The sequence below is a fragment of the Mastigoproctus giganteus genome, chromosome 9 (genome assembly GCF_048544385.1).
Source record: "Mastigoproctus giganteus isolate SK-2022 chromosome 9, ASM4854438v1, whole genome shotgun sequence".
Lineage (NCBI taxonomy): Eukaryota > Metazoa > Arthropoda > Arachnida > Uropygi > Thelyphonidae > Mastigoproctus > Mastigoproctus giganteus.
Genome location: NC_143583.1, coordinates 217,627,720 through 217,652,319, shown reverse-complemented (window position 1 = coordinate 217,652,319; position 24,600 = coordinate 217,627,720). Strand labels below are relative to the sequence as shown.

General features: G+C 37.1%; 1 protein-coding gene across 2 annotated transcripts in view; it reads right to left on the bottom strand.

The window, feature by feature from the left end:
- Positions 1 to 24,600, bottom strand: part of LOC150081124 (uncharacterized) — a 1,253,880-nt gene that overhangs the window by 262,714 nt on the left and 966,566 nt on the right. For both annotated transcript variants that reach the window (XM_090381132.1, XM_090381131.1), the window contains exon 32: positions 16,696 to 16,767. In XM_090381132.1, the coding sequence (XP_090237258.1) occupies positions 16,696 to 16,767 (72 nt within the window). The remainder of the gene's footprint in view (positions 1 to 16,695; positions 16,768 to 24,600) is intronic.

The window sequence follows — 24,600 nt, the reverse complement described above, 5'->3', positions numbered from 1 at the left end:
ACTGCATGATGGGGAAGGGTTGATTGAAACTTAGCTCTGGACACTAAACATGGGTTCCACCACTTCAAACCTCCAATAAGCAAAGTGGTGGTGGTGGTATTGCACTGGTTGATAAGAGCCATCTACCACCTAGTACTACCTAGTAACACAGCGGAGCGGCATTCCACCATGAAGTGTGGGCACCACACCTTGACACCTGCTTACGTTGGTTCACACCAGGGAGGTAACCCACAGTCAAGAGTAGGAGACCGGCAGAATTATTTAACAATACAGGTCACTGTTGAAAAAAAGCCATGAAGTCTACAATTCTGCCCAGACACGGTAGGAGGGAGTATATGATGAGAGCCTTGAAGATCAATTTCGCCCTGGAAAGATTGTGCAAAGGCTCAAGGGGTAGAATTTTTTTCAGCGTGGACTGTACTTGTTAACAGGAGAGACTGCTTCTACAGGGATGGGATACACTTAAATAAAAAGAGTGCAAGTATATTTGCTGATGCTATCGAGGCAGTGTTAGTTGGGTCAGAAAACTGCTAGCTTGGGGGATACAAAGACTAATAGATTAACAGTAACCACTGGCAGAGGTGAAAATGATTCTTGCACTGCTTCTACTGGAATGAGCAGAACACGGGAAAACAAGATGCAGGATATTTCAGAGACTGCTGCGAGTCATTGCGGTACAAGCAAACACATGGGTCGTGTTAGGGTAGCTAAGAATAGAAACAGGTGCATGTATACTTGCGTGTACACCAATGCTAGGAGTTTGGTAAATAAATTTGATGAATTTGAGGTATTGCTCAAAGCATCAAAGGCGGACATTGTTGGGATATCAGAGATGTGGTGTCACACAGATATAAGGAATGCAGAACTGGAATTTGGGATGTACAAAGTCTACAGAAAGGATAGACAGGATAGGAAGGGAGGAGGGGTTATGCTATTAGTTAAGAAACACATAAAATCCAAGGAAGTGAAGCCAGTCGACATTGCTGAACAGTGCAGTGTCGAGTCAGTTTGGTGTGACATAAGCATTGGGAGATCAAAATTGAGAGTAGGAGTGTGCTATAGGCCTAATGACTCTGATGAGCATAATAAGAAACTGTACAGGGAAATAGAGTGGGCCAGTACATCAGAGAGTCTTATAATGGGGAATTTTAATTTCCCAGATATTCAGTGGAATTTGTGGGTTGGTCACTTACACACTAGCAAGGCTTTTGTGGAATTATTGGATTATTGTTTTCTACATCAGCATGTTCGGGAGGCAACTAGAGGGAGTAATACTCTTGATTTGATTATCAGTAGTGATTCTTCATGAATTAAGAATCTGCAGATAAAGGAACCACTAGGTGGCAGTGAATACAGTGTACTCAAGTGGGATTTACTCAAAGAGGTAACTACCATCAGAGGTAAAGGGAAGGGTTATTACTTTCGTAAAGGCGACTACGATGGTCTGAGACTATATTTAAATTCTATACAGTGGGAGAAACTGATGATGTTACCAACAGAAAATTCAAAATGGGAAGCATAAAAAGAACTTATCTTGGAAGCTACTAGGCTTTACATACCAAGTAAGAAATATTGTTCAAGGTTTAGGCCTAAATGGATGTCAGATGAACTAATGAGACATATGACAGAGAAGAAAAATGCATGGGATACTTACAAATTAACACTTGATACAGAAGCCTATGATAGATACAAGTTGATCTGTAACCAAGTTACAAAGAAGGTTAGGCAGGCAAAGGCAGATTATGAGAAATCTTTGGTAAAGGATGCAAAGAAAAACAGCAAAGACTTCTTTACTTATGTAAACTCTAGTAGGAAGGGGATGAACCAGATTGGTCCACTTGATATCGATGGTTCAACTGTTGATGATCCTGCTCAGGTAGCTAACAAACTATATAAATATTTTACATCGACATTCACACATGAGGAGTTATTGAGCGAGGGGAATGCCAGAGGTGTATTGAACTCTGGCAGTAAGCTAGAGAATCTTGTAATAACTGAGAGTAAAGTGGAGGAGAAATTGTTGAAGATAAACACAAGAAAGGCACTGGGGAGGGTGGGATCTATCCAGTTATATTAAAGGAGGCAGCAAAGGAAGTAAGCAAACCCTTAGCCATAATTATGAGAGCTTCCTTGGACTCAGGGGAGGTACCCATAGACTGGAAATGTGCAAATGTGACCCCAATTCACAAAGGAGGATCAAAGGCTGACACAAGTAATTATAGACCTGTGAGCTTAACTTCTGTTCTAGGAAAATTAATGAAGGCACTGGTTAAAGTAGCACTGCAGGATCATCTAGACAAGATTTCAGTTTTAGCTCAGACACAGCATGGTTTTGTTAAGGGGGAAGTCTTGCCTGACCAATTTGATTGGATACTATGATGCAGTCACAAAAGAACTGGATGCAGGGAATAACTTTGATATTATATACTTGGATCTTAGAAAGGCTTCTGATACTGTTGCAAATGAAAGACTGCTGCACAAATTGGAGCAGTGTGACATTGGAGGTAAATTGCTGCTATGGATAAAGGGGGTGGTTGAGGGGGAGAAGACAGAGAGTGGTAATCAATGGACACTGCTTATCGTGGACTAATGTTATTAGTGGAGTCCCTCAGGGTTGAGTGTTGTGTCCATTATTGTTTTCTGTATTTATAAATGATATTGATGATGGTATATCAAGCTTAATGTACAAGTTTGCAGACAATACAAAGGTTGGCAGGGTTGTTAAGGATATTATTGATACTATGCTGCTGCAACGGGATCTGGATAGGTTTAGCAGATGGGCTGAGAGGTGGCAAATGAAATTTAACATTGACAAATGTAAAGTACTACATATGCTAAATAGCAACCCCAGAGCAACATATCAACTCTGTGGTACTACACTGACAGTGGTAGAGAATGAAAAGGACCTGGGGGTAATTGTACAGGCAGATATGAAATTTACTGAGCAGCAGTGCAGATCGTCTGCAGGAGTAGCTCATGGTGTCTTGTCACTGATATACAGGAATTTTTCTAGCATGGATAAGGAAGTGATTATTCCCTTGTATAAGGTCAGGCCACACCTTGAGTACTGTAAAGAGGTCTGGAGGCCTCATTTCAAGAAGGATGTAGAGCTGCTGGAATGAGTATAGAGAAGGGCAACAAGATTAGTGAATGGAACAAAGGGGTATTCTTATGAAGAAAGGCTTAAGTTTTGCAAATTACAGTGTCTGGGAGACTAGGCACCAGCGAGGTGATCTGATAGAGGTGTATAAAGCCTTGAATGGTTTGAGCATGCTCAATGCTGATGGAATTCTTCATATTGCTCAGAATAATCACCTGAGAGGGCATAAATTCAAATTGAGGAAAGACAGATGTAGGATAGATGCGTGGAAATTTGCCTGCAGCCAGCGTGTATTTGGTTGGTGGAACAGTCTTCCATCCCTTGTCCTGGAAGTTGATAGCCTAAATAAATTTAAGGCTCATCTGGACAGGTACTTCGAATGAACGGATGGGTGAAGTGGAAGTGGGGTTTTTTTTTTTTTTTTTGGCAGATGCTGCATAATCTTGCTTTCTTGCATCATATGCCTCTAATGCTAATGCTAGTGCTTGTGGATGGAGGTTATACCCAGGATTACTAACAGTCCCACCATCATGAAGGTGGAAGCAGAGGATTTGGCTGCCACAGACCTTCCGGACTTCGCTGTAATTGGGTCCACTTGACTTGTGTGTCACCCGAATATCAGTTCCATCAGCATTTTAGACTCCCAGGTAGCAAGTACAGCTTGTCTGGCATATCTGAGAGAATGTCTGTGACAACCTCAAAGACCAAATAGGACCAATTATAAATGAGTTTCTTATATTTGTTTCAACTTTGACATGTAGATGAAGTGTTGATTTATTTTTACCAAATATAAATTGGTGGGGTGATAAAACGTTCTCTTTTTCCAGCAACCATGTAAGTCTATTGTGCACAATTTGTTCAATGATTTTCCCTAAGCAGCTTCTCAGTGAAATAGGGTAATAATTATATGTATAGGGAGGATCATTTCCGGGTATGGGAAATACAAGGACAATTGCATGATGGCTACAATTTGTTCAGAAAAATTCTATTATATAGGGCTAGTAGGATATCCAGACAGTCAGAGTTTAAGTGTTGTATCATAGTATAATAAATACCATTGGGACCTGGTGCGCTATTAGGCAATTTTGTAATGGTTTTAAGTAATTCCTCTTTCTGGAATGGTAGATTATAGGAATGAGATGTCTTGGTAGAGAAATTCAACTTACTCCATTCAGTTTGCTCTTTATATTTTTGAAAGTCAGTGCTGTAGATTGTAACTGCTGAGGTAGAAGCAAAAGATTCAGCCAGAATTTCTGATATCTTGTCTGTTGTAGAAATGTCCTGCCCTTTCCAATGGAAGATTGGAGATTGCATGCTTGGATATCTTCCACTTAAAATCCAAATTATTTTCCACACCAAACCAGGACTCGAGTTCCTAGTAAGTGTGGAAGCAAACATGATCCAAGAATTTTTCTTTGCCTTTTTCAGAATTCTCCTCGCTTCAGCTTTGGCTTTTTTATTTGCAATCAAATTGATGGTAGTTTGATATTTCCAGAATCCATTCCATGCACGATTTTGTTTTGTTTTGTTTTGTTTTTACCGTGCACATTCTGCATTTCACCAAGATTTTGTACCATGCCTGCCATGCCTTACTTATTTGAGGTATTGTAGCTTTCGAAGCTTCTAGCAGTTGATCGTTGATATATATGACAGCATCATCTATAGGCAGGATTTCTATTAATTGCTTATCCAGCTTGATTAATTGCATATATTTACTCCAATTAGCTTTTTTAAAATTCCATACTGTTCTGGTTTCTTCTGTAAGAGTCGATTGTGTCTGTATGGAACATAATATTGGAAAATGATCACTGTTGTAAGAATCATTTAATACGAACCATTCTATACTGGGATAAATTGATGGAGAACATATTGTTAAGTCTATTGCAGAAGTGATACCTGTAGCCAAACTGATATAAGTGAGAGATCCGGTAATCAGTAAATTCAGTTGTTGATCATCTAGAAAAGTTTTGATTAAGTTACCTCTACTGTCCACGTGAGAAGATCCCCACAGATGACGATGGGTATTCATATCTCCCATACTAACCTCATTTGTGACTTGATTACAGATAGTCACAAAGGAGATAGTCACTTGATTACTTATGTCTACCACAGGCTTCTGTGTTATATGTACCATATATATATAGCCTATATCTACCAGAGGCTTCTCCTGATAATTTATACGCATCCCATGCATTTTTTCTTCTCTGCCATGAGTCTCATTAGTTCATCTGACATCCACTTATGCCTAAACCTTGAATAGTATTTCTTAGTTAGTATGAAAAGCCTAGTAGCTTCATGATTAATTCCTTGAATGTTTCTCATTTTGAAATTGCCATTTGTAACATGATCTGTTGGTTATATTGTATAGAAGGCGCCTCCATAGCCAGGTGGGCAGGAGCAGCAGTGCGTAGCACACGCGTCTTGATTAGACCGGGGTTCAAGCCCGTGACCACCAAATACGGAGGATGCGGAAAGGTCAGGGAATGACCACCACATATCCCCAGAGCAATATGGCCTTAGTTGCTAATACTCCTAAAAACCAAATAACAAACAAACAAACATTGTATAGAATTTAAAAATTGTCTGAGAGTGACCTTCACTAAAGCAAAAACCCTTCACTTTACCCCCGATGGTAGTTACATCTTTAAGTAAATTAAATCCCACATCAATACACTGTGATCATTGCCACTTACTGTTTCTATCATTTGCAGATTCTTAATGCATGAATAATCACTGCTGATAATCAGATCAAGAGTATTACTTCCTGTGATTGTTTCATGAACATGCTGATGTAGAAAACAGTCATCCACAAAAGCCTTGCTAGTGTACCAGTGACCAATCCACAAGTTGCAGTCAATATTTGGAAAGTTAAAATCTACCATAATAAGACATTGATTTACTGGTCGACTCTATTTCTCTTTACAGAAAAACTGAGTGTGCCATAATAATTTCTATTATAATATTTTACTTATAACATAAATTAGAAATATTGAATGAAAAAAAAAATATGCATGAAAAAATTGTCATAAGTCCAGCCTGTGTCTTTGTTTGCATCTGAAGTAGCTTATATACTATATGAGAAAAGCTGCTTGCAGGTTGTTTAAAGTACTGTGGCAAGTTAGGTACATTTCTAATAAAGCATAAAATACTATACAATTTTGATGTTCACTTCAGAAAGGAAGGAAATTTTATTTTTTTTCTCTAACATTCATACATATTAAAACATTTCTATACATAATCATGAAAGAGTTAATGGATAGATAAGCATATAAATTTTGGATTTTTTTTTTATTCGATTTGCAATGCCACACTTTATGAAGTTAAATTACTGGACTGGGATTTGGATGTAATATGGAGTGCACTCCCACCAACAATATGACATTAAATACTGAAACAGCAAAGAATTGCATCACATAAATGCATAGCAGTATAATTAGAAGCGCTGCTCATTTTCAGTGAAACAAACAACTTCAGTGATTTGCTATTTTAATTACAAACATTGCTTTGCAAATAGTCCATTCCATAAAAAATTAGTATATAATATTGGTGTAGATATACCATAGTTAACCATTAAAACCATTACATAGTTAACCCATAAAATTAAACTATGTATGTAGAGTAAAGGCATAATTTTAATTATATCTCATATTGTGACTAGCTTCATGAAGTACTGCACTACTTCAAACAAGTAATGCTTCTCTAGTAGAGAAGACTACTGTTAATTATTCTCAGTGGGCACCACCACCACCCAGACGGCACCCGTTTAAAGGTGTTTGGCATATCATCGGTCGTCTTCACTATTAGAGAAGCATTACTTATTTGAAGTAATGCAATACCTAGTATCTCGTTGTGAAGGTAGCCACAACATGAGATATATTTAGAACGATGCCTTTACACTATGTACGTAGTTCAATTTTATGGGCTAACTATGGTGTATGTACACTGAGATTATATAGTTAATTTAAAATTAACTATATATGGAATTATGCCTTGTGCATTTAGTCTTTAAATACAGTATCGTTCTCTTCACCATTTGGGATCTCTCATATTGAGGAATTAACTTTGCAACTATGATGGCATGTTTGCATTACCAAGGTACCTGCCCACCCACCGATGATAGGCCAACAAGCATTTAAACGGTGCCATCTGGGTGGTAGTGGCACCCACTGAGAATAAGTAACAGTAGTCTTCTCTACTAGAGAACCTTTACTTATTTGAAGTAGTGCAATCTGATATCTCATTGTGAAGGTAGCCACAATATGAGATACAATTAAAGCGATGCCTTTACACTATGAATGTAATTTAATTTTATGGTTTAACTATGCTGTATCTACGCTGATATTATATAGTTAATTTAAAAACCACATGGAATTATGCCTTGTGCATTTAGTCTTTAAATAAAAAATGTGAATTAAGAAGCCTGGTGAGCATATGCTTTTTAATTAGATTAAAATTATTACTTCTGAGTATCTCAAGGAAGGTGTCTCAAGTCTAAACAGTAGAGAGAGAGATTATGTGCATGACAGTGACAAATATCCTGAATTTTATTACATTACTTTTATACTATGAAAAAAAGTTTATTTAGCACAAAGGCAAATACTGCCCAGAAATGCACAAAAAAACCACCTACATGGACAAGCAAAAAAAAGAAAGAGGGAACTACAACAATTTGAAGTTGGGAAACAGTTACTTTTTTCCCCCTAGAACCATATACCATCCATGTATATGAAATCAATAAATAAATCACATTACCGTATTTCCCCATGTATAAGACACCTTAATTTTGAGGCCCGAAATTTGAAAAAAAAATGTATTACATAAAGTTATTGAACTCAAGTTTTATTCATCATAAAATTCATACAACTTATCACTGTCAAAACTCCCATCCATTACTTGTCCTCATCTGTGTCTGATGACGAATCACTGTCTTCATATATTGCCTTGTCCTCAGTTCCATCTATGGCATTTGAAATGCCACACTTCTTAAATTACTTGACAATGATCTCAATCTTGATATTATCCCAGGATCTTTTCACCCAGGTACAAATTTCTCCTATAGTTGGTTTCTTCATTCTTCCTGCTGGTGTCAAATTGTCTCCAGAAGACTTCATCCAGTGGTTCCATTTGTCTCTCATGACAGCTTTGAAGGGTTTGTTAATGCTGACATCAAGTGGTTGGAGCTGGGATGTCAAGCCTCCAAGTATGACGGCAAGTTTTGTTTTTTGCTCTGCAGCAATTGTCTTTGTATTTTTTGTTATGTGTGCCCTGAACTGATCAAGCACCAATAGGGCAGGTTTGTGTAAGAGCCCACCTGGTCTCCTGCTCCAAACTTTCTCAAACCAGATCTTCATCCCATCTTGATCCATTCAACCCTTGTCACGAACATGGACAATCACTCCTCGAGGAATGTCTTCTTTTGGCATTGTTTTGTATTTGAAAATCAGCATAAGAGGCAGCTTGGTTCCATCTGCACAACAAGCTAGAACAACTGTATAATGGCTCTTTTCATGTCCATTTGTCTTCACAGTTAGTTTTCACCCCCTTCTTATCAACAGTTCTGTTACTTGGGACATAAAATTGAAGGGGGACTTTGTCCATATTTGCAATCTGTCCCAACTCAAACTGATGTATCTTCTGACAGTGAATGACAAAACGATGAAATTCAAGGACCTTGTGCTCACAGCTTTCAGGCATCTTTTGGGCAAGTCTGGTGCGTGTACGCATGCTTAGTCAGCAATTCTTCTTGCCTCAGGCTGAACCATCTTTGTGGACACAGGAATTCCAATTGCCCTTTGCTCTTCTATCCATATCTTCAATTACCTCTCTAAATCACGCCATTTTGCTGACTTGCCTCTCATGGCCTTCTTCAGCCCTGGCGTTTTCAGTAGGGTTTCTTCTTCCCGTAGCCAGTCCCGGATTGTTTTCTCAGTTGGAGGAGGACCAAACTTACATTCAGTAGCACGATTTCCATTCACTTTTGCAAACTGGATCACTTTTAACTTGAATTCAGCACTGTACAAAAATCTTTTCTGAGCCATTTCTGGGCAGAACATGGCAAAGCGTAACCTAATATACCAGTAACAAGTGCAAAACAATGAGTGCAAAGATAACAAGTGCAAAAAAGCGGGAAATGCAAGTAAAAAAAAATCTACAACCACTGTATAAGATGCACCCAGTTTTTAGACCCCAAATTTTTTGATAAAAGGTGCGTCTTATACATGGGGAAATACGGTGTATAGTGGAGTAGAAGTAACAAGAAGCCATCAACCAGAGATGAGGTATCTCTATTATCATTACCAGTTTATTGGATTATGATATACTGTATCACATTCTAATAAACTAATATATGAGTGAAGGTAGAGTACATTTTTGGGCTAAGGTAGAGAAAGCTGACACGAAAATGTTGGCAAACTACGGGTAACTCATCGGACAAATTGATTTGCTGCTACCGCAGCTTCGTACTGCATGCTCTGTAAACAGGCAATGTATGCTATTGGTCTGGAGCAGAATTTCAGAACGATATATTAATTGATGCGTAGGCGTGACAGACAATTTACTCATTGGTGCAACAGATGATGACATCGTAGCGTTAAGCGATTGATCAACATTATGATATGTATATATAAAGACTCTTTCTTTCTTTTCCTATTATTTCCTAAACAAACCTTAAAGGTTAGGTTAGGGAATAATAGGAAAAGAAAGAGGGATAAGGTTTAGAACAGAGTGTGCACTCCAATCTATTCGGCGGTTAAACTGTGGTGCCAGAGAACTCTTTTTTTTTTTTTTAATAGACTAATATATTTAGCTTGTGAATAAAGATTAGATTAGTTAATGCCAGTAATCTGAGATGCATTCAAGGTGTCTGTAAGCTTTAGTGTGCAGTATTGTATATGGTCACAGTTTTTCACTTGAATCTATCCTGATTTAGTGGCACAAACTAACCTAACCTAACCTTTTTTCACTAGCCGAATATTAGTCTATTAAAAAAAAAACACAGTTCACATTTAACCGAATATACCAAATAGACGGGAGTGCACACCCTGCTCTAAAGTTTAACCAAAGAAAGAAAGATATATGAAGCAAATAAGCAGAATAATAAGAAGCAAAATAAGCAGAAAAAGGAAAAATGAAAATTACAACAGTTATATGTCTAATGCTCCAAAACACACAGCACAGTAGTAAAGGATGCAAAAGGATATAAATAATGTGTGGGTTTTAACATAAATAAAGTGTCTGTGAAAATGGAAATGAAAATTACACAAAATGCCTGAACTAAGAGAAGTTTAAAGGATAGTAGAAAATGGAAGTGAAGTAGTGGTGAAAAAGTGAAAGAATTTGAAAAACCTAGTACAAAAATGAACTGGGACTGAGGAAGCAAACGACATACAAAAATAATATACAAATAAATAACAAATAAATAACAAATAAATAAATAACACTGTATTCGGATATGGGAGGGCAATTTTAGTAAGAGGTCAAATCAAGGGATGGCAAATATGCAAAATCTGAATACAGTAAATGAAAAGATGATACATAGCCAGGAAATCCCACCAAAAAAATTTGGTGGGATTTCCGCTACTTAGTGATCACTGTTCATGACTTCCATTTAAGGTTCTTTTTTCGGAATGAGACTCCTGTTGCATTACTCTAAGTTTTTCATACATTTAGTCTGAATTCTTCCTTTCTACCATTTGGAATCTTTTTGTACATTTGGCTTTTTATTCCTGGACTTATTAAGTTAAGTATCTTCCTTGATAATAACCACTATGTTTGGCACTTTGCTTCTCTGATACCAGTCTCAGATCTACTGTCTATATGGTAGCCATGTGTTGTGAATGGTTTTGTTTTTCTTTATGAAACCTGCATCATTTAACTAGGCCTTTTATTTTTTTTTTTTTTATTTGGTGAAAAAATTTTATCAATAGATATGAAAATTCTTCTTCATGGTTTTCAATGTTGCTGTTCTGTTGCCATCAAATTTTTTTGCTTGCCAGATTTTGTGTCACACTCTTCAATGGATTCACACAACCTTCAATCAACTTCGGATGTAGCCAAACAGTGCATTTCTCTGTCTACAGTGGCTTGTTAACTTGGAAGTTTGGAGCCATGATCTATAGACCCTGTTCCTGATCATCTAAAATTTTACCAGAATTTCATCTCCTAGATTTTCTTCTCCTGTAGATTGGAATTATTCTTATTTTACTTTCTGTTTCACACATTCCTTTTCATATTTGTATTCCTGCAGACTTATGTCTGGCGTTTCAGGTTTTTAGGCCATCTTTCCCACTTTTTTTTTTTTTCCCCCCTATGATAGAGGTCATCATTATCTGTATCTCTAAATCTATATAACTCGGTGATGTCATTGTTTCCCCTTTTGCATCTTGGCTGTGTACATCTCTCCTCCGCTTCACTTAATGACTCCAGGTAACACCCACTTTTAATTTTGGTTTCGATTTCCCTTCTTCTCTACAAGCCTATGGTATTAACACCCATTTTTACTAATGCTTGCTTATACCAGAACCCTTTCTATAAGGTTGGGCCTTACACACCCAGTAAGTTCAGTATTTTTAATGATTTTTCTACACTTTTTATCTTTATACTGTGTGTTTCTATTTTTTTTCCGTTCATAAAACTATTAGTGTAATACAAGGGTGATATGAATGCTCCAACTATCCTACATCCTATCGCTATTAGCATTAGTAGAGGAATACGATGCAAGAAATCAAGCTTATGCAGCATCAGCCAAAAAAAAAAAAAAAACCCCAGTCCCATTTCACCCCTCCATTCGTTCCAAATACCTGTCCAGCTCAGCCTTAAATTTATTTAGGCTATCAACTTCCACAACAAAAGATGAAAGTCTGTTCCACCAATCAACTACCCACTGGCTAAATGCAAACTTCTGCACATCTATCCTACAACTGTCTTTCCTCAATTTGAATTTATGCTCTCCCAGGTGATTATTCTCAGCAAGAGGAAGAATCCCATCAGCATTCAGCATGCTCAAACCATTCAAGGCTTTATACACCTCAATCAGATCACCTCGGAGGTGCCTAGTCTCCAGACACTGTAATTTGCAAAACTTAAGCCTTCCTTCATAAGAGCAACCCTTTGTTTCATTCACTAATCTTGTTGCCCCTCTCTGTATTCGTTCCAAGAGCTCTACATCCTTCTTAAAATGAGGCCTCCAGACCTTGAGTACTGTATACAGTACTCAAGGTATGGCCTGACAATTGCCTTATACAAGGGGATAATCACCTCCTTATCCCTGCTAGAAAAATTCCTGTATATCGTTGACAAGACACCATGAGCTACTCTTGCAGACTGTCTGCACTGCTCAGAAAACTTCATATCTGCCTGCACAATTACTCGAAGGTCCTTTTCATTCTCTACCACTGTCAGTGTAGTACCACAGATTGTCCAGTATTCTTGTAGGTAAATGAACAATCTGTGCTAGGTCATTAGTAATTGCAAAAGCCTCAGTATCTCGACCTGCTGGGTCGGTGTGACTAAAAAATGGAAGCCAGCTGGAGTTGTGAACATTAAAATCACCAAGGAAAATTACCTCTGGACTGGGGAAAGTCAAGTTGCAAAAGAGAGGAAGTCAAAGAGCTCCAAGTGATCAGTGGAGTTGGGAGAACGGTAGAGACAACAGATGAATTTGACACAATGAGGTAGAGAGATTTTAAGCCAGAGAAGATTAAAGAGAGGAGATTCCAAATTGCCAAGTCTCTGACAGGGAATATCAGAATGGACATATGCACAAGTACCACCTTTGAGGCGAAAAGAATCATACAGCAAATAATTTGGGCATCTGAGATGAGCAGTAGTTGAATCAACCGATAACTGAGATTCCGTCAGAAAAAGTACACGGGGTTTGGCAGACTGCAAGTGGAAATGGACATCGTTGAGATTAGAATTGAGACCACGTATATTTGTGAAATGGATTAGGAAGTGCTTGGGAGATTTAGATCTTTTTGCAGATAAGCTTGCTCTATTAGTTTGACAATTCATGATGTATTCAATAGTAAGAAAAAGTGGGTGGGACATGCTGTATGAAGTAATGAAATTTTTGGATATGGCATACACGTGGTAAGAATATACCCAGATCATTGATATAACGTGGCCTCGACAATGCTCCCCGCATACACACTACTCAGACTCCCTCCAATCACTATCTGGCAGAGTAGAGGTAGCAAGATTATACACTAGCTGATCCGGAAGCCTCCTAGAGAGTTACCAATAGGTTCGGTCCGGTGTACTAACTAGTGGCCAGCCTGCGAACACCGTTTTAGAGCTGTACCCTCGAAATGTAAGGAATATTGGATCTCGCCACGACGTTCATTATAACCTCAAAAGTGATCAATCATACTGCATGATGGAAGAGATAGGGAAGGGTTGATTGGAACTTAGCTCTAGAGACTAAATGGGTTTCACCACTTCAGGCCTCCAATAAGAAAAGTGGTGGTATATCACCGGTTGATAAGTCATCTACCACCTAGTACTGCCTGGTAACATAGAGGGGCGGCGGTCCTCCATGTGATGTGGACGCCACACCTCGACCCCCTGCTTACTCCATGCACAAGTACATGGTGGTCACCCACCATGTACTTGTGCATGGAGGTTATACCCAGGATTACTAACAGTCCCACCATCGTGAAGGTGCAAGCAGAGGATTTGGCTGTCACAGACTATCTGGACTTTGCCGAAATTGGGTCCACTTGACTTGAGTGTCACCCGAATATCAGTTCCATCAGCATTTTAGACTCCCAGGTAGCAAGTTCAGCTTGTCTGGCATATCTGAGAGAATATCTGTGACAACCTCAAGGACCCTAGAATGCAGTGCAAAGCCATGGAAGTGGCAAACCAGTTTGTCTTGTAAGTTTACAATAGTCTGCTGTGGTTCTCTTTGTTGGCTTTCTTTACCTTAGCCCATTTTTGCATTGTTATAGTATCTGAAATTGTACTAGGTTCAACAAAAGCTTTTGATGCTTTTATGATGCTTGACAGTCCTATAAAATCTACCAGTGAGTTATCAACAACACACCATATGCAATCTGATGCTTATATAAATATTTCAAAAGCTTAGCTGTTACATTTTTACAATGGTGGTCCTGTTCTTTAGAGTTGGTTATGATCTTGGGATTGTGTATGCATATCTAGGGTATGCACGACAGAAGGTCAAATCTATATGTTATCACAAAAATGCATAGACTACTGGGTTTATTATTATTAGCCATATGGTGCAAGAAAGCCTGAGGCTTATGCTGAACCAGCCAAAAAAATTCTCATGTTATCAGAGAGAGAGAGAGAGAGAGAGAGAGAGAGAGAGAGAGAGAGAGAGAGAGAGAGAGAGAGAGAGAGTAGAAGGGAATCACCAAGGAATGTTTGTGTACTGCCACTGTAAACTTACAATGACCATGTAACCTCTGTTTCATTTTATACTCAGTAAAGTGCCATATTGTTGGCCAGGCCAATATATGGCACTCTATTAAGTATAGAAAACTTTTTTCAAGGAAACATTTTAATAAAAACTTTTTAAAAATATTCTAAATGTCTTTACCCTTCATGTTGTAAATATGAAATTTATAAGTCCATACTTCTACTTATAAAGAACAATAGGCAACAGATATAGATGAGAGAAGCAGTGGCTTAATAAAGTAGTTCTGTCATGGAATTAAAAAATAGATTAACGTCGCAAAGAGGAAAATGAAAAAAATACACTGTATTGTGCAATATACCTTCAAATTAGAGTATCCTGTAAATAACGTGTTTTCTAATAGATGGCCTTCACTGACAGGACTGAGTTAGAGAACAGTTGCTTAAAAGTCTATGTAAATTTAAGTAAATTACACTTTCACTATGTCATTTACTGTAGTAAAAAATGCTAGAATCATAATAACTGCTATCAAACTTCTTGTAAATACATGTTTCATTTCCTGCTACCAACTCTTTGTAAATACATGCTTCGTTATAATGAAGCATGTATTTATAGAATGTAGCATAATATTTTAGGCTCTTTACTAACTCTTTTCCTAAATCCATCCTGTACACAAGAAATACTACTGGGCAATCAAAAAAAAAAAAAAAAAAAAAAACGCCTTGAACTTTCTTGCAGAACACATAAAAAATGATAGTACACACTGCTTGTCACATTTAATCTTGTTCACATAACAGATATCAGCAAGCAACATGTCAGTCAGGGAACTTTCTTCAGATGAAGTCAATGAATCCTGGCTCAAGATTACAGAAAGCAACAACTAAAATTTGTCAGTATGAATTAACTTTTTAATATATTAATCATCTGAATAGCTTAATGTTTAAGGACACATGAAACTTAGCCTAACATTTTGTGTCATATTTGTGCATGGGACAGCTATTACAGAAAATAAATGTATCAATCAAAATAGTGTATATTGTTTGTTCTTAATGCTATTAATAAAAAATACTTATCTGCTATCATCAAACTGAAAAGTGTTGTCCTGATGTTTGCCCCAAGAAGTAAATACAGAAAATTTTTCTAAAGATCAGGGCAAAACTTTTTTTTTTTTTTTTTTTTATGAAATCCCCAAACAACACAAAAGATATTAGAACCTATAGTACTTAGAATCATGCATGAGCTGAAAGCTAAGAAAACAGAAGATACTTGCTGACATTAGACTTCAATTTCTGTAGATTGTAATTTTAACAATATACATGTGAAGGAAGTTGTCTCAGAATATTGCAGTCGAAGGGATAAATGAGAAAGGGGAAAGTTGCTCTTATGAGTTTGGAATTGTACAGTGATGCTGACTGCATGCAGCATGTGATCGGACTGAATTGGAAGAGAGTGGGGGAAATGGCAGATGCCAGTTCAGAAGAACAGTGCCCCAAGAAGTATATACAGAAAAGGCATGCAAATGGAAACTGAATGTTTATGAGTCAGACAGCAGAAAGATTTTGTAAGAGATGGATCATCAATTAACCTGACTGCCCACTTTTGAATAGTCTAGAAATTTGAGAGAGTTTTGGGAGAACCACCCCAGGTTTGGAACAATATTCCATAGTACAGCTGATTTGAGTTGTATAGAGAGGAGCTGTTTAGAAGAAAAATAATTCTGAGAGAGAGAAGAAATCCCAGTTTTTTGATGCAGAGGAACAATATTTTTGATGTGCTATTCTAAGCGATTTTCATTGAAGATGAGCAAATGAGAGGTAGACTATAAATACTATAAATAAATACTGAAGTATTTATTTTGAGGGTTAATTCCCTCAAAATAAATTCCTTCATTGTATGCTCTGTAGTATCATTCCTTGTGTGCTATTTATTTTTCAAGCATTTGGATATCCAGGTTTTTAAATTCCTTTTGGATTGACTACCATAGCATTGGAATTATTTCAAGATTTTTTTAAAAAATATTTTACAACTTATATACACATATGGAAATGCCGTTTTAACATCATTATCAACTGGATTTCACATCTAAATTCAATTAAAAAACAATAAATAAATCTGAACTGCTCAAATTAATTTCTAATAAGCAAAAAAATATGAATAATTTATTTTCTAATAAAATATGCAACACAGAAGACTATTTCATTAGAAATTTTCAACTTACAGGTGGACCTGGTAAACCCACTAGTCCTGGTAATCCAGCTGGTCCTGAAGGGCCTCCAGATCCTACTGGGCCCTGAAACATTTAAAAGCAGCTACAATTTTTTTTTTAAAGTTCACTGTAACTCAAAATAGTTATAAAAGTACAAATGATTCAACAAAATGTAATTCAAAAAAGAAATAATTTAGGATGTTCATGAAATACTATGCATATGAGAATGAATTCTAAAATACTGAATGAGAGATCAAATCTTGAAATTTTATTTTATCCACTGGAGATGTAATTTCTCTGATGTCCAGTAGGGTTAAAAGATTATTATAAACTTCCTTCCTTCTCCATGAAAAAAAAAAAAGCATTGTATCCAGTCTATAAAGGATGAACTTTTGTAGCTACTACAAAAGGACTTACTTTTGTTAATTTACAATTTATATTAGCCATATGATGCAAGGAAACCTGAGGCTTTTGCTGCACCAGTGAAAAAAAAAAAATGATAAAAATAATAAATAAATAAAAATAATAATAATAAACTACCTATAGGACACCCTCCTAACACAGCTATGTACCCAGCTGACCTCTGAATTTCTCCAAGCTGCCAAAGCCTGATCATTTTTGCAGGTAACTCACTGGCTAAAAGAAAACTTCATTCCTGCAATCCAGTCTAAATATCTTCAACCACAATTTGAATTTATGGTCCCTAATGTTCTGGAATCAATTATAATGGTGAAAATTTACCCACATTCATTTTACTTTCTCCTCTCACAGCCTTATGCAACTGAATCAGATCTCCACTAAGGTGTAACTACCAAACCCTGTAGTCCACATATGGAGGTCAACACAGGCCCATATGGGTACTCCTTTACTGATCTCACCAGGAACATTGTTGTCTTTTTTTTTTTAATAAGATGAGTATTCAATTATCTTATACTGTGTATTTAATCTTATTCAATTATCTTATACTGTGTATTTAATCTTATTCAATTATCTTATACACAGTATTCAATTACCTTATACAGTGAGATAGCAATTTCCTATCTCTACAAGCAAATGTGTTCGATAAATCATTGATAGTACACTATGGGCCTTTCTTGTTGCCTGCCTACACTGCTCAGAAAACTTCATATCTAACCATATCAAATCTTGAAATTTTATTTATTAATTTTATTTTTCAAGCATTTGGATATCCAAGTTTTTAAATTCCCAAATTTACTCCCATAACTCCCAAATTTCTTTTTTTCTACTCTTTTCAGTACAACCCCACTAAGCACAAGTTATTTAGATGTTGGTCCCCATGTGTAAGATCTTGAATTTAGCTGCACTAAAACATAGTTGCCACTTTTATGACTATCCCCGAAGTCTATCCAAGTCATCCTGAAGACGAAATGCTACTTGGCATCGATTATTAATTATTCAACAAATCTACACATCATCTGCAAATTCTGATATCATGTCCTGTATCCTTTGTCAATGTCATTTAAGAAAATCAAAAACAATAGTGATCCAAATACCACTTGACAAGCCTAACTTCTTATGTTAGCCTAACCTGAAGAGTAATCATTACTCATAATTTTCTTCCTTCTAACTTGCAGCCACACTATGATCCATCAAAGGATTTTCCCTGAAATTCCTTGTTTCAGTTTTTATGATACATTTTCATGTGGAACTGAGTCGAATGCCTTTGCCAAAATACAAATAAACAACATTAAGATTATTTCCCACTTGCTCTTTAGTGGCTCTGGTAAAATAGATAACCACATTGGTTAAATGTGATTTTTTATACCACAGAAGCTACACTGACCATTTAGGAGTAATCCACTTTGCTTTTAGAATCACCTTTGTTGTTATTTTGGTTTTTAGGACCATTAGCAACTAACGCCATATTGCTCTGGGGATATGTGGTGGTCATTCCCTGACCTTTCCGCATTTGGTGGTCACGGGCTCGAACCCTGGTCTAATCAAGACGCGTGTGCTACACACTGCCGCTACTGCTCACCTGGCTATGGAGGCACCAGAACCACCTTTGTGTATTATGATACAATATCACTTCTCTAATCCAAGAGAATCTCTGCTGAGTCCACTGATGTCCTCATAATTACTATTAAAGATTCAATATACTCTCTCTCTCTCTCTCTCTCTTGCCAACTACCTCAAAATTACTGTGTATATGACATCAACTGCAGGAGCCTTATATGCCTTTAGGCTCAAATGTTTTTCTAAGAAAGCATTTTTTGAAATTTCAATATCACCATTTCCATGTTTCGCTGCTTCAATCATACAGAAACCCCACCTTCAATAGCACAGAGATGTTCACAACAAAGGGGTCTTTCATTTGTAAATATTAATGGTAAGTACCCCTGTTCAAGTCATCCTGGCGCCTCCATAGCCAGGTGGGCAGGAGCAACTGTGGTAGCACACGCTTCTTGATTAGACCGGGGTTCGAGCCCGTGACCACCAAATACGGAGGTTGCAGAAAGGTCAGGGAATGACCACTGCATATCCCCGGAGCAATATGGCCTTAGTTGCTAATGCTCCTAAAAACCAAATAACAAACAAGTCATCCTGTTCAAGACATCAACAACTGGGTTATCTCAAATTTTTCTGTACTTATTACAGCCCCGGAGGCGATGCTGGGCAATGTTTTACTTTTGCTGATTATTGTGCCATTAAGCTTGTGCGAGACATAGGTTATTGATTACATTTTTGGCAAATAAAACTAAGCGTCTAAGGCTCACACCTCCTTGTGGTCCGGGGCGGGCAGGTAGGGGTGATACCCCTACCTGGCGAAGTTGAGCCAGACAGATCAAAGGGGACGAAGGTCTCGTTAATAAAATTATCTCAAGAGGGGGGTGTTTAATTTTTCTCCTCTTGAGGTGTGTTAGAGCATTTCCGTGCTCTTAGTTAAATTGTGAGCATTTCCGTGCCCTTTGGCACAGTTTGCCTTATTGGCACAAATTCGTGAGTCGATCCTCTGGGACCTTTGCCTGTTAAACTTGGGCAAAGTGTTTTAGACGCATTTATTGAATAGATTTTCTAAGTGCAATTTTAATATTCCATTTTGACAAGTGGATTGTGGCTTCTTGTTTGCTTACATTGATTGTATATTTGTAAATAGTTACTGACTTCTGTTGTTAGATTTCAGTTTTTAATTGTAAATATAAAGTTTTATATTATACATTATGTCTTCTTCTTCTGCCTCTTCAAGTGAGGAGGATTTGATAAGGATGGATGATCAGGAAATACAGCCAGTTATGAATGTTATTACAGAAGGTGAATGACAAGATTTGACAAAAGAAATTTTTTCTTCAGCCCAGGAATTAGTGGAACAGGATATCTTTATTGGAAAAACTTTAAAGAGGACACCAGTAAAGACGAGATCATCATCATTACCAGGTACTTTCCAATCTTTGCAAAAAGGAAGTAAAAGTAAAAAGTCTAAAAAAGTGGAAGATAAACAAGAACTGAGTGATGGTGAAAAACATAAGAAGAGAAAACGGAAAAATAGTGTAAGTGAACGACCGAGTATGGAAGGTTTTGATTATGTGAGAGAAATAAGAAGTGAATTAAGCTGGTTTCTGTGGGATGAGCAAAGTAAAGTTCCTACTGCAGTGATAAGAATTATTTTGGACAAATAATTGGATAAACTGGAACAAAAGGCGCAAGAAGTGTATCTTGAGAATGTTTTATTGAAAGAGAAAGTAAAAAGAAAGTATGAAAAACAAAGTTATTCTACTATTGTGAAAAATAAACTTGAAGATACAGTGTCAAAAGTTATGATTATTAAAGCAACGACAGATAAACACAAAACGAGTGAAGAAGTTAAAGTGGATATCTTGAAAGAAATAAGGTCGATGTTATCAAACCTTAAAGTTCGGAATTTAAAACCAATAAGAGATAGGGAAGTCCTGGTAGAAGCTGAAACAAATGATGATTTGATAAAGTTGAAATCGTGTTCCAAAATTCAGGACTTGGGATTGAAGTATATTGTGCCTAAACCTATATATCCTAGAATTGTGTTATTTGATGTGGAAAAAGATGTAGAGAAAGAAGAAGAACTTTTGCAGCAATTGTGGATGAAAAACTTTAAAGATTGTGATATAAGTGAAAAGAAGTTTAAAGAAAATATTGAGATTTTAACAGTAAATAAGAACAGGAATACACAGTTGAATAACTGGATTTTACAGTTAACTCCTATATTATGGAATATTGTTAAGGATAGAGTAAGATTATTTGTGAGATGGATGGCCTACAAATTTAAAGAGATTTATTCAATTACTCAATGTTATAAATGCCTTGCTTTTGGCCATGCTGCAAAGTATTGTAGGAGAGTGATGCGGTGTGGTCACTGTTCCAAAGAACATTTGTTTAAAGATTGTCCAAATAGAGGGAAACAGCCGGAGTGTTCTAATTGTAAAGGGAAGAATGAAGAGACTGCTCATGCTGCCGTGGATAAAAAGTGTATTGAGTACCAAAGGGCCCTAGATATTCATAAAAGGAAAATTAATTATGGATAAGCATATTAAACTTTTGCAAGTTAATGCACAAAGAGCTAAGGCAGTCGCATTGCAAATAAATCATATAATGGAATGTGAAGATTTCTCGGTGGCCCTCTTGCAGGAGCCATATGTAATTAAAGGTAAAGTAGCAGGTTATCCTATTAGATATAGAATTGTTTCTAAAGGTGATAATCCAATGACGGCCATAGTAATTAGAGATCCCGAAGTAGTTGTAACACAAGTGTTATCCTTGTGTGATGAGAAGCACGTTTGTTGTGAAATTATAGGGAAATGTGGCAAGTTGTATGTTGTTACAATATATTGTCAGCCATCAGAAGGAATGGAACAACATATAAAGTATTTAGATAAATTATTTGAATTAGTTGGCTCTTGTAATGTAGTGGTTTCCTTGGACTCTAATGCTTGTTCTTCATTATGGGGTAGTGATGTATCCGATGAAAGAGGAGTGATGCTGGAGGAATTCATTGATGCCTCAGGTATGGAGGTGTTAAATGTGACAGGACATGCTCCTACTTATTCCACGGTACATGGACAATCATATATTGATTTAACTTTGGCGACTACCTCTATTGTGGATAATATTAGAAATTGGAAAGTGATAGAACATCACACCACTAATGATCATAATAGCATCTCTTTCTCTTGTGTTATAAATGATTCAGTGAGAACATTGAATGATATTGATAGATTTATGGATAAAACTGCAAGATGGCCAAAGTTTGAGCAGGTGTTTTTGAGTGGTATCAATGAAATAAATTGGGTGGGCCTGACATCAAATGATTATGTAAAACAATTAACTGTTATTTTAAAAGATGCATGTTCTAGTAGTATGAAGAAAAGGTATAAGGTTAATAGGCCAGTATTCTGGTGGAGTACTGAATTATCTGAAAAAAGGAGAGAAACTTTTCGTTTAAGGAGAAAATTCCAGGCTGTAAGAAGAAATGGAGATTTAGATTTGTGTGAGGTGTATAAAGATATGTATAAATCTTGTCGTAAAGAATATGTTACAGCTATCTGTAAAGCTAAACAGAATAAGTGGAGGGAATATGTGAGCAAACAAGGATCCAGTGATCCATGGAATTCTATTTTTAAATTATTAACTAATAAAAGAAGCCTATCAGAAATAATGAGTACTATTGGTAATGAAAATAGTCAAACCTTAACTTGGGAAGAATCAGTGAACAGGATATTGGACGATCTCTTTCCAGATGAAAGTGAAGAAGTCAATGAACAAGAAATAGATGGTCAGAATCTTTTTGTGACACCAGAAGAACAGTTTACGTTAGAAGAATTAACAATGGCCATGGGCCAGGCGAAGGATGGCAGATCGCCGGGCCTGGATAAAATAGAAGTTTTGGTTATGAAAAGATCTTTTCAAATGGCTCCAGAATTATATCTGAATCTGTATAATCGATGCTTAGAAGAGGGTGCCTTTCCGGATGAGTGGAAGAGAGCACAGATAAAATTACTTATAAAAGGGACAGATCGCATGCTTAATGAAACTGGTACATATCGTCCAATTGCTCTCTTCTCTGTTTTAGGCAAGATATATGAAAGATTATGTATGAACTGTCTTATGATGAGGTATGATTCAAGAAATATGTCATCACAAAACCAATATGGTTTTAAGAAAGACTCATCAACTGAAGATGCGGTATATAGATTGCTTCAGGTGGTGGAGGACAGTGAGGAACGGTACTGTCTTGGTATATTTATAGATTTCAAGGGTGCTTTTGACCACTTATGCTGGGGAGGCATCATGTCTAGAATTAAAGAAGTATGTACAACTAGATTATATAAGGTATTTAGAAGCTACTTTTCCAATAGGGAAGTAGTAGTTAAAACAAGATTACAGAAGTAATTAGGAAAGTTATTAAAGGATGTCCACAGGGCTCGGTGATAGGCCCCTTTGCGTGAACATGGTCTTTGATGAATATTTAAATGAAGAAATGGCTGGTGTCACTGGATGAATATTTAAATGAAGAAATGGCTGGTAATCAATGGACACTGCTCAACGTGGACTAATGTTATTAGTGGAGTTCCTCAGGGTTCAGTGTTGGGTCCATTGTTGTTTTCGGTGTTTATGAATGATATTGATGATGGGATATCAAGTTTAATGTCCAAGTTTGCAGATGATACAAAGGTTGGCAGGGTTGTTAAGGACACCACTGATGCTATGCTGCTGCAACAGGATCTGGAAAGGTTGAACAGATGGGCTGAGAAGTGGCAAATGAAGTTTAACATTGACAAATGTAAAGTACTACATATGGGAAACAGTAACCCCAGAGCAACGTATCAACTCTGCGGTACTACACTGACAGTGGTGGAGAATGAAAAGGACCTGGGGTAATTGTGCAGGCAGAGATGAAGTTCCCTGAGCAGTGCAGACGAGCTGCAAGAGTAGCTCATGGTGTCTTGTCAATGATATACAGGAATTTTTCTAGCAGGGATAAGGAGGTGATTATTCCCTTGTATAAAGCAATGATTAGGCCACATCTTGAGTACTGTATACAGGTCTGGAGGCCTCATTTCAAGAAGGATGTAGAGCTGCTGGAATGGGTACAGAGAAGGGCAACAAGATTAGTGACTGGAACAAAGGGTTGCTCTTACGAAGAAAGGCTTAAGTTTTGCAAATTACAGTCTGGAGACTAGGCACCGGCGAGGTGATCTAATAGAGGTGTATAAGGCTTTGAATGGTTTGAGCATGCTCAATGCCAATGGGATTCTTCATCTTGCTCAGAATAATCACCTCAGAGGGCATAAATTCAAATTGAAGAAGGACGGATGTCGGATAGATGTGTGGAAATTTGCCTTTGGCCAGCGGGTGGTTGGTTGGTGGAACCGACTTCCATCACTTGTTGTTGAAGTTGATAGCCGAAACAAATTTAAGGCTCAACTGGACAGGTATTTCGAGCGAACGGAGGGGTGAAATGGGAGTGGTGTGTTTTTTTTTTTTTGTTTTTTTTTTGGCTGATGCTGAATAAGCTTGCTTTCTTGCATCATATGCCTCTACTAATGCTAATGTCACAAAAATAGCTTATGCTGATGATTTGGTATTGATGGTTCAAGGAAATTCCAGATCTTCTACAGAAAGTAAAGCAGAAGAAGTTTTGAGAACGTTAGAAGTATGGATAAGGAAACATAAATTGCAGGTTTCAAAGGAAAAGACGGTTCAGATGCTGCTTAAGGGAAGACTAAGCATGAATAGAGCTCCTACTGTACGGCTGATGGGGAGTGCCGTTCGATATGCACAAGTAACAAAATATCTTGGTTTAATGATTGAAGAACGTTTGTTCTTTACAGAACACGTTAAATATCTAAAAGTTAAAATTAAAACATTGTATGCCAAGCTCCGGAGGGTGATTAGAAGAGATTGGGGTATAAAAGGTAGAGGCCT